Genomic DNA, 11,962 nt, shown 5'->3' on the forward strand with positions numbered 1-11,962 from the left:
GACACTGACTCAAGCTTGCACACACATGCTCATGCAGAGTAAACAGTGTGTGCGCGCGTGTTTGTACTTTGGATTGGAGCTGATAGAAGATGGCGTATGTGCGGTTGTTTCTGTTGCTGCTGCTAATGTTCGAACTTCAGGACGCTGACGTCGAGGGAAACGCGGGTCAGTGACGGTTTCTATATCTCAGGCCTGACATGAGACCCCCCCATCAGAGAGGTCGTGAACCTTTGGCTTCCTCTGTGACCTCAACTGTCCCGAGACATATTAGAGACAAAAATGTTAGCATTTTTCAGGCTTGTTTTCTAATCTGTTCGAGCTGTCACCCGATATAAAGGCCCCGGGCCTCAAAATAAAACACAGACTGACTTTGGGCAGGTGGCGTGACGGTCCCGCGGCGGGCGGCTTCCCAAGTTTTGAGCCGCCAACGCCGCTACAACAGCCCCTTCGAGGAAATGCGGCCAGGAAATATGGAGCGAGAGTGCCGAGAGGAAACGTGTAACTTTGAGGAAGCCCGTGAGATCTTTGAGGATGACACCAAAACTGTATGCATGTCATTTCATGAAATAATTGTCTTTTGATGTCACATCATATTGTCCATAACTGAGTGGATTTGTCCACATGTTAAATCACAGTCATCGTGTGTGCTATGTTTTGAAATCACATATACCGTATTATCGCGCTATAAGCCTCATTGGAGTATAAGGCGCACCCTGAATCAATGGCCTTTTTTAAAAATGTTTTTCATATATAAGGCGCACCGTATTATAAGGCGCAGTAGTTGTAGTAGTGGTTGGGGTTGCGTTATGCATCCACTAGATGGAGCTGCGCTAAAGGGAATTTAATACCATGATCAAACGATATTGATCCATATATAAAATACATCAGATTATCAGGCTCACTGCCGGCTTTGAGAAAATTGAAGGCTTTTAGGTGGGCCTTACAGTATGAAAAACATGCTAATCATGTACAAACTTTGATATTGGTGTGAAATCTGAGAGACTATCTTTAATGATGAATAATTATGTGATATTTTCATAGTCATGTATAATCAACACAAAGATGCCATAATAATGTGTTTTTGTCATTTCAGATGGCATTCTGGGCAGGATACATTGGTAATATTTATTAAACTATGATTTTTTTTTTTTTTTTCACTCACCGGCTGCCATTGACGGCGCTAGACATCCAATCCATTTTGACTGGGAGGGGCGAATGAACAAACATTTGTTCATTTGACCCACCCAGTTAAAATGGATTAGTTGTCTAGCGCTGTCAATGGTGCTGAAACATGGACAATCAGAGCCAGTTTACATAAATTGGACATCTATCGTCGAACAACGGCAGCCAGAGAGCTAAATACTATGAAATTTAGAAGAAGTGCGTTATTGGGACCATAATGAGTAGACGATCGGGTCCGATCACGTCATTTTCGAAGTATTGGAATCGGCAAAAAAATATCGGCCATGCCTTTTTTTTAATATATATATATATATATTTTTTATTAAATCGTTTTCTAATTGTATTTAACGTTACAGACATAATATGTTACACTCATCCAGAGTCTTTAGTTTAGGCTTAAGGTAGGGTTATCAAATTTATCCCGATAACGGCGGTAATTTTTAAAAAAAATGTATCACGTTAAAATATTTAATGCAATTAATGCATGCACTGCACGACCCACTTAAGCATTGTCGTGCTCAATCTGTAATGGCGCCGTTTTACCTATATAGAGAGCTAAAAGGCAGCGTAAAATGAGTAGAGTGAATTTTGGCAGCCTTTTTTTAATTGGCTAAAGCCTTACAATCCCTCTCCCTACGATTAGAAATATCATGGGAAGCAATGTGGGGAAGCAAGGTAGCAATTGATCTTTTTCTTAACAACCTATGTTATTTCCCAACGCAGAGAAGATATATCAATTGGTAGCACTCCGCACAGTCATGGTTCCACTTCCCATCATGCATTTGGGCATGGCTACAGTATCATTTACTGAAAGCTCAACAAATACACTAGATGTCAATATTTAGTCACAATATACAAAGTCACAAGTCTCTATCCGTGGATCCCTTTCACAGAAAGAATGTTAATAATCAGGGGTGCACATATTTTTTTTGCCCAGGTTCTCAGAGGACCTGGAGATGTGACCTGGTCCTCATTGAGCTTGAGAGCCGACCCGCCTGATGCGATAAAATTATTCCAAGCTTTACTTAGAGCCAATTACCTCTTAATTAATTATTTAAACAATTAACGCTTGATTAACATCAACTGGCACAACAAAATTGTCATTACTTTGAAGTGAAATGTAAAGAAATAAACATAAAAGCACTCATTCAAAATAAAGGGCATTCATATGCGGCTCCCACATTAACTCCAAGCCTTTGTAAAAGTGGGATGTCCTCCTCATAAGAGCTCATTGAACGTGCATGTTTACCTTTTTGAAATGCGAGCAAAAACACGTTTGTCAGTGCATGGCGTTGTTCTTCAATAACTATTCTGCCACTTGTCTATGGGGTGAGTGGGGTCCTGTCTGACATCGCCACATGCTTTGTTTGTTTCGTGCTTTTCAAAGTTTGGATGGCTGAAATTCTTTGACCCTACATAAAATGCGCTGCTCTTACCAGTGACATTGGGATTCTCACGGCAAATTTAGCAACACATTTCCGTACGAACATCATTTGCTTCTAGCCATGGTACCTCCTGCAGCCACTTTTCACCAAAAGTCCTTTTTTTCGATAGCTCTGGTGACGTCTCTGTCGTCTGTCTTTTGACGGGGGTGGGGGAACGCGGAAATAATTACTCAGTGGGGCCTGCCTCTTGGACATTTTGAGAAGTGATTTTCTCGTGACCACCGCAAATACAGTGGTCAACCATCGGTACGCAAAAGCGTATGGAAGCCGTTGAGGACCAGCGCGTTTGTCTACGTCCAGTACGCGTGCGCGCATGCGGACCACTTATGTGCACCCCTGTTAATAATGTAAATGCCATCTTGAGGATTTATTGTCATAATAAACAAATACAGTACTTATGTACTGTATGTTGAATGTATATATTCGTCCGAGTTTTATTCATTTTTTTCTTAATGCATTGCCAAAATGTATATGATCGGGAAAAATTATCGGGAATGATTGGAATTGAATCGGGAGCAAAAAAAAGCAATCGGATCGGGAAATATCGGGATTGGCAGATACTCAAACTAAAACGATCGGATCGGGAGCAAAAAAACATGATCAGAACAATCCTAATTTATTACCATTGTATTCATTTCTAAATGTAGTTATAGCTATAAAAATATTTTTGAAAAATGCAATAATGCTTAATAATTAAGAAATAATATAAAGACAATGGCTAATATTTAGGTTTCTTTTTTTAAACCACTTAAAATTGTCACTTGCCCTACTACAGCAGTGTTTTTCAACCGGTGTGCCGCGGCACATTAGTGTGCCGTGAGAGATCGCCAGGTGTGGCGCGAGAAATTATCCAACATCGCTTATTTATTTTATTTTTTCACGTCGTCGGGCAGAGTTGCAGTAGCAAGGGAGGAGGAGGTAGAAAGTTGCAGTCGTGTGCAAATGAGCGAGGTATTGCTCTTGTGGCGTTCAATAACTGCTCGGATTTGTAGCTATCAGTTACCTTGCTGTCCGCGACAATGTGGACCGTAGCACGTCTACTGTACATCATTTGATCAGACTCGTCAAGAGTCAATATTCACGAAAGTGCCCTTTCCATTTTATCCATATGTGATCCTCCCCCTGTGTTTTATTCCAACACATTGCCAAGGGCAGCAAGGTGGCTGACGGCTAGAAATCTGAGCAGTTCTTGAACGCGACACGACGAGCTATCCTAAACGTCATCCCCAAACGAAACACCCGTCGCTTCAAATCAAGTCGATGGACTATTTTGTTCGCCTTTGTGAAAACACAGAGAAACAGGCAACTTTTTTGAGAAAAGCTACAAAGGTAAATGAGAAAGCCCCCAAAGGCAGTTATCCAAAGTCCCACACTGTGGCAGAGACCTTTACACCGGTACTACCTGCCTGCAAAGCTATTGTCAGCGAGCTGCTGGGCCCTGATGCGGTTAAAGACATTGCTAAAGTCCCCCTGTCTGATAATTCTGAGCATTTCAAGCCTAACTGCTATAAAAAATATAAACAGAGACTAAGAGCTGTTGAGGAATATTCCTGCCAGTATATTAGCTTTTGGTTCATCTAAACAGGCTCAAGTTTCACACTGAGTAAGTATAAATATTGAGAAACTATTTTATAAATAAATATACTTTACAGAAAGTAATTTTGGAACATTTTGGTTTATGGTGTGCCGCGAGATTTTTATCCAATGTAAAACCGTGACGTAACTCAGAAAAGGTTGAAAAACACTGAACTACAGGTTACAGTAAGTGTCAATTTATGAATAGCTGTCCACTGTTCCTAAATAGGTCAATTAACATGTATGCGATTTTTCATGTTCCTTCAGATGGAGACCAATGCAAGCCCCCACCCTGTCAAAATGGCGGCGCCTGTGAAGACGGCGTCAATTCTTACACATGCTGGTGTAACGCAAACTTCACAGGAAAGAACTGCGAGATCGGTGAGCATTTTCGCACAGACGTGAACGTACAAAGACACACCTTGCGTTTCCCCGGCAGAGGTCAACAAACAGTGTTCGCTCATCAACGGCGGCTGTTCTCACTTCTGCACCATGAAGTCAAACTTGGTGAATTGTCGCTGCCCGCTCGGATACCAGCTCGGGGCCGACCGCAGAACTTGCGAGGCCACAGGTGAAAACGCGCATGCGTAGTCGATCTGGGTTCAAGTGAGGAAACGGCTGCATCCCGGGCAGGATATATGAGCTGCGGCCAGACGGGGGTCGGCTCTGTTCATACGCCGCGTTCGTCCAACCAGACCGGCGATGGTGAACCTGACGATGTCATCCCGGATGAGTGGATGGACTACGAGGAGGAGGACGAAAGGGTGGGCAACGCCACCGAGGCCTCACCAACACCACGTGTCAGGAGGCGATCAGTGAATGACTTCATAGATTTCTTCCCTACGATTCCGACCATCACGGCGATGGAGAACAGCGATCAGAGGATTGTGGGAGGCTACGAGGCCAAAGCGGGCGACTTGCCCTGGCAGGTACGCGGTCGTCGATGACTCGAGCGCTCACCCCGCCTGACTTCGGCCCTCCCGCAGGCGGCGCTCCTCTCTCGTTCTAATGGGGTGGTGGACAAGTTGCCCTTCTGCGGCGGGTCGTTGCTTAACGACCTCTGGGTCATCACGGCGGCACACTGCATCGTACAGCTCAGAATGGCCGGGCATGACTTCTTTGTGCGTCTCGGTGAGCGACCGATCCAAATCATCACTAGCCTTTTTGTGTGTGTTCTTTGTTTTATTGTATACAGTAAGGGTGTAATGGTACATGTATTTGTATTGAACCATTTCGGTACAGGGTGCTCGTTTCGGAACGGAGGCGTACCGAACGAATTTCTGACATAATGTAACCCTTACTTTTCGAGGCTGTGAGTCGATCGGGTTAGTTTCTTTGTGTAGATTATATATACTCTGTCTTCTCTACTATAATGAGGACCAACACAGTAAAACAGTATATAACCCAGAAACGTCAACGGCGCGACAATGTGGCCGTCCCGAGAACGCAATGAAACGCGGGCGTTAAAGTCAATCAGCCAATGCACACCAGTCGGAGTGCGGCCGTGTGTTAGACACGTCCCAGAAGCGGCTCAACGCGACGCACGCGAAAATAACGGCAGAGTTTATTATTTGACGTGAGACGCGGCCCTCCTGCTTCAATACTACTAGGTAGGATCGGGCAGACCGGAAGTCACTCTTGTAAAAATTCGATTTTCAAACTAATATGCAATCGTAACCCACTTTTTGAGTCCATCAGCTCTCTTGAGTGGTAGATCGGGGCACAGTTGACTTGTCTTTGTTGATTTACTGCTGTCTTCTCTGCTATAATAATAACCAACACGGCCCCGTGTTCAATACAAAACCCTCCTACCACAACAAAACAAGTAGGAACTAATATTCACATAGGAACTAAAGTTATACAACATAAAATATACAATATAAATGAATACTACATCACATTTGTAAAATATAAACACATAATAAAATAAATAATAGCCCATTTAAATAAAATAAATTGAAATGAGCTAAAACACCTGTAATTAAATAATAAGAATAATACACAGATCCTGCTTACACAATTAAATTGATTAATTTCTGTATGGCGCTTTAACTTGAGAAAATCCACCAATAAAGCATTTGAAAACCGTTCATAAGAAAAAAAAAAGATTCATTGAGGCATTTCATTTGTAAAATACATGTTAAAATCTTTGTCATTGGGATTGCTTTTCTCTTTAGCACAGGACTTCTTTTTTCATCTTTCTTTCAGAAAGAAAGCTGACCAATACGCGGGGTCTGAAAAGCAAATTGTTGTTGGATTATTATCTTTAAATACCCGCTACTTTTTCAGCAGAATTCTAGCTTTGTATAGGCTAATGTTCCTATTGTTGAAAGCACAAAAGTGTGTAATAAACAACTAGCACATTTATATTTTGCATTTTGTTTTCTTACTGTACTGAGAATGAACCGAACCGTGACCTCAAAACCGAGGTACGTACTGAACCGAGATTTTTGTGTACCGTTACACCCCTAGTATACAGTATATCCATGTTTAAGTGTGTGAGTTCATATGTGTTGGGATTGAGTAGTGTATGTTTGTGTGTGAGGGCTTATTTTGTTTTCATTCTCTTGGTTGCTGTTTTTGCAGTGACATGAAAGTAGGGGTGTGACAAAATATCGAAAATGGTGATATATCGTGATACTTTGTATCCCAAAAGGTTATCGATATGCTCCTGCAAGAATCGAGATATCATTTTGGGAAGCAACAAGTTGCTACCAAACTCTTCCACCATAATAGTGTCTCAGTTAACTCTAAGGCTGCCTTGAGGGTACTCAACTCCCAATCCATTTAGACTGGGAACGTTCATTCATTCGAAACCAGAGCATTCACAGTCATTCTGTCAGATTTTCAGGGCATTTATAGGTCACTTGCTGTTAATTTTAAGTCATTGAATTATGAATGAGCGGGTGTTTTGGTCGAAAACATAACATTGATTCAGCGTTGTTCCAATATTATTAATAATCGAAATGACGTTTAGGTTCTGTAAGGATTTCAACGTTGAAACAACATTAATTGAGGGTGCAAAAGTGACGTTGATTGAGTGACATAAGATCGACAGCGGAATGTTGATCCAACATCTTTTCAATGTCGGTCTGCTATCTGGGACATGTACCTCTTTACACTTGCTGAATGTGCCAGTTCAATTTTTTCCCTCTGAAACGCTTATTTGATTGGGTGATGACTTGACCCCCCCTCCCCCCAACAAACACACGCACACACACACACACACACACACACATTAAATATCAGGGATATTAGTTTTTTTTTTTTTCAGCCAGTAGCTGCTACTGTAAGAAATGTAAAAAGACAACAATGTTATGGAAGAGGGGAACACACCACTATTTTTGCTACGGAAAGTCTGAGCTGCATCAGAGTTGGCATAACATTAAACTGTTTGAACTTGCTGACATGCAAAACTTGATTAGGAAGCTGGTTAGAGAGAAGGGTTCTCCTCTATGTGTTTTCTACTGTTAACATTATATTAACTGTGAGAAATGTAGTGAACCGAGGTCCACCCCTTTCTCCCCAATTTGACTTTATATTTTATTTATGTGGTCTTAAAGCAGCCGACTGGAGCTTTCATTTTTTTGTTGTTGAGTTTGGCTGTGCTTGTGGACAAAAGCAGTAGTGTTTTACCTGAAGGACAGCTCCATTTGTATTTATTTTTTTGTTATTCCCTGACAAAGAAGTTTTTTCAGTTATATTTAATTTCTTTATTTAGACAATGTTGAGTGGTCTTAAGACAAATGTTTTTTTGTTTTTTTTTTTAATTCCTGGATCCTTAAGAGATGATTAACAAGCTTATATTTATTTTGTATGTTAATATAATTGAAGTTATGTTCAAATAATGCAATTTAAATTTGCTCTTAAAATCTGGACATTTTGTCTGGAAGTTTTCAAAATGTTTCTTTTGTAGTTTTAGAAAACAAAGGTTTGAATTGAACAGTGTATGCTGAACCAATACACATTAAAGTTAGTATAAATCAATAGTTTTATTTTGCATTGATCATTATGAATGTCCAGTCCCCAGCAAAAAGTGTACATGCAGGTTATGCCGTTATATCGTCCCTACCAATGTTGAGACCAAACCTACGCCCTTGCATTAACCTTTGTAGTTTTTCTCAAAAAAGTTGCCTGTTTCACTGTGTTTTCAGAAAGGGGAACAAAATAGTCCATCGGCTTGTTTTGAAGCGACAGGTGTTTCGTTTGGAGATGACGTTTAAGCTTGCTTGGCACAATGGCGCTTTTGGATAAAGCGTTCAAGAACTGCTCGGATTTCGAGCCATCAGATACCTTGCAGTCCTCAACAATGTGTTGGAATAAAACAGGACATGGGAAGGACAAGTTGGTGTGTATCTACACTTGACGAGTCGAATCAAAATGATGTACAGTAAACATGCGGAAGTCTAGATTGTCGCGGACAGCAAGATGGTTGATGGCTAGAAATCCGAGCAGGTCTTGGACGCGACACGTACAACACCTCGTTCATCAGCACACAATCGAGAACTTTCTACCTACTCCTTCCTTTCTATTGCAACTCCACCCGACGACATTAAAAAAAAAAAAAAAAAAAAAAAAAAAGAAACATTGGATAATTTCTCGCGGCACAACTGATGATCTCTCACGGCACACCGGTTAAAAAACAGTGAGTTATACCCATGCACTGATAAAGGCCGAGTTATGCTTCCGCGTCGTCAAGGAAGACCCGATTTACGACCCTGCACCGTAGCCTGATGCGGTCCTATTGATTTTTCAAACCCTAGGGTCACATCAACGCATATGACGTGGCGGAAATGGACTGTGATTGGGCCGCTCAGACTGTTGTTTCTGGTTCAGCGCGAAATCACCGTCATTGTAAAACATTATTTTTCTACATGAAAATATTGACCAAGCCGACGGGAGTATCATCGAAGAGCAAGTCTCGTTAAGACATCATAAAGATTGCCAAATGGCAAGGTCAGCGATTGAAAAAAAAAAAATGGAAGAACCACTGAGACGTGTGTTCAGAATCGAATGGCCACACGAAGCGGCGGCCAAAAACTGCCAGCTTTTTATCACTTTATGTCGTATTTTTGGTTGGTGCACTTCATTATTTATTGTGTACATATGTTTGCTTTGAGACTTATTTACGTGTCACACTTCAAGTATATGAAGAATAAAGCACAGGTTTGGTGTCAAAAGAGTTGTTTTGATGTTTAATTTGCAACAACAGACAGTTCACACTCGATACATCATCACTGATTGAGAGTGCCTAGGTGCTTTTATCATAACGTTAACATCAAGGCTTCCAACGCAGTTTGGGAAGTTCCATAGACACCAGAAATCTGCTATGGCTTCCCACTGGCTGGTTGTAGAACACATCAAACAAATCGGGCTGGAGGGCTTTGCAGACCTCGGACAAAACGCTAGACGCAGTGCTCGACGCCAGTTTGAAGCTAGCCGCCACAGCTAGCTGGTTTTCACCCGAGGCTAGAACTCTCAATGCGGCATCAAAAGTTGGACTGACCGCCTCGAAACAGTCTTCTGCGTCGCCTGCGGCTCAACATTTGTATGATCAACATTTATTCAATGTTGATGAGCTGAAGATCCACATTCAACAGAGCAATGTGTCACCTGGCAGGAGAACCATCTAATGTCGAATGACGCCGTAGTCGCTGCGCCGTCACCGCAACGCGGGAGCATAACTCAGGCTTAAGGCTTGAGCATGTGAAAATAGGTATTAATTACATCAAAAGGAAGTGCAGGTAATTTGGGACACTCAAATTTGATTGGCTAAAACAATAGAGCATTGTAAAATGTCTACCCTCATGTCTGGCGGACGTTTTCTGGAAATACTTGCTTTTATTGATGCTCTTCCTTAACTATTACAGGAAAATGAAATTCTGTCTTCTTCAATTTGTTTCTCAAGAAGATTTCTGCTAGGATGCACATGATACAGCTATTATCTTTCCCTTGAACATGTTTACTTGCTCAGCAAGAATGACACGAGCGTTCCCCGGTCTGCAGGTGAGCACGACGTGGACGCACACGAGGGTACGGAGAGCAACCACGAGGTGGCCGAGGTGCTGGTCCACAAGTCGTACAAGTACCAGAAGTCGAAGTTCAACCACGACGTGGCGCTTATCAGGCTAGCCGTCCCGGTGGTGATGTCGGCACGGCGCCGTCCTATCTGCCTGGGGCCCAAAGGTTTCTCCGAAAACCTGCTGAAGGAGGCCACTACATCGGTGGTGAGTGGCTGGGGTCGCCTGCGGGATGGGGGGATCCAGTCCACCAAGCTGCGCAAGCTGGAGGTCCCGCTGGTGGATCGCAGCACCTGCAAGGCCAGCAGCGAGCAGCGTATCACTTCCTTCATGTTCTGCGCCGGTTTCCGAGACCGCAAGGAAGACGCGTGCCAGGGGGATAGCGGGGGGCCACACATCTCTCTCCACCAGGGCACCTGGTTCCTCACGGGCATCATCAGCTGGGGCGAAGGATGCGCCCAGGCCGGAAAATACGGCGTTTACACGCGTCTCTCGCGATACTACGCTTGGATCAGCAACACTACCGGCATCCACATGTACTCGTAAAAACCACTCCCTGTCCATCATCCCCTATTGAACAGTCACTTGCTGTTCATCTTTTTCTTTGCGTCTCCACTTTCTGCCACTTCTTCTCATAAGCGGATTTTATGGGGGTAGCAGGGGGGCCAGCCCCCCCCCCCCCCCCCGGTGTCCGAAAAGTATCATTGCATGTAATTGACTTTCCTATATAGTATATAAAAGTTGAAAAGCAATAAAACTGCAACAAAAATGAATGAAATGAACAAAAAAAAAATAATAATAATTATAATGGGTAAAAAAATTTCGAGCACCTTAGATGGTCATTTGCTTTGAATATAATTTTCAACAACAACAACAAAAAATTATGATTTTTTTCTTTGGTCAAAAAATATTTTTTTCGATTGAAGCAATTTTTGGGGGGATTGAATGATTTACACACAAATGTCCTAATCATGATATGGCCCAAACACAAAAAGGATTGCTTCAATCAAAGAAAACCTTTTCAATTAAAAATTAAGTGTTCAAATGCAAATTTTTCAATCTCAAATATTTTTTCACATTCAAAAACTTTTTCTATGATTGAAAATGTTCCTTTTTTGATTGATTTTTTGTTGTTGTTGTTGTTGAAAATTATTTAAAAAAACGTATTTTTTGATTGACTAATAAAGACAAAAATGTCCTGCCAAAATGTGGGCCAAAAACGAATCAACATTACTTCAATCAAAAAAGTTGCTTCAATTAAAAAAAAAAAAAAATAAATAAATAAATAAAAGAGAAATTGCACACATGCATTTTTTTTTAGAGTTTCAATTTTATTTCTGCATTCAAACACTTTTTTTTTTTTTTTTTGAAGCGACATTTTTTTGGTTGAAAATACATATATTTCGATTGAAGCACCTTTTTTTTTGTTTGTTGAAGCAACTTTTTTTTGATTGAATAATAAAGACACAAATCTACCTCCATATGTGTCCCCTGCCATGGGCGGAGGCCCATGGCAGGGGACACAATTTTTTTCTGGGGTAACTACATTGGCACGACACCTGCGGGCATACCATATTCAATGGATGACGATCTTGCCGAAAATTATTGCCTAAGCAGCCTGATTTAGAACTCCCCTCAAGAGTGATGGAAAAAATTGCTCATTGTCAACTTACTTTTATAAATACTGACACCCCGTTTCAAGGTCATCAACATGTTGTTGCCCCCCCCCCCCCCCCCCCC

The 11,962-nt window shown here is 41.8% G+C and overlaps 1 protein-coding gene across 1 annotated transcript; it reads left to right on the forward strand.

Moving 5' to 3' along the window:
- f9b (coagulation factor IXb) lies at nt 1-11,927 on the forward strand. Its single transcript, XM_057821970.1, has 8 exons — nt 1-165; nt 379-545; nt 1,094-1,118; nt 4,470-4,583; nt 4,642-4,773; nt 4,836-5,131; nt 5,189-5,333; nt 10,209-11,927. The coding sequence occupies exons 1-8, from the start codon at nt 90-92 to the stop codon at nt 10,766-10,768; spliced, it is 1,515 nt and encodes a 504-aa protein (XP_057677953.1). The 5' UTR covers nt 1-89; the 3' UTR covers nt 10,769-11,927.
- Nucleotides 11,928-11,962: the final 35 nt, after the last annotated feature.

The sequence above is a fragment of the Corythoichthys intestinalis genome, chromosome 18 (assembly GCF_030265065.1).
Source record: "Corythoichthys intestinalis isolate RoL2023-P3 chromosome 18, ASM3026506v1, whole genome shotgun sequence".
NCBI lineage: Eukaryota > Metazoa > Chordata > Actinopteri > Syngnathiformes > Syngnathidae > Corythoichthys > Corythoichthys intestinalis.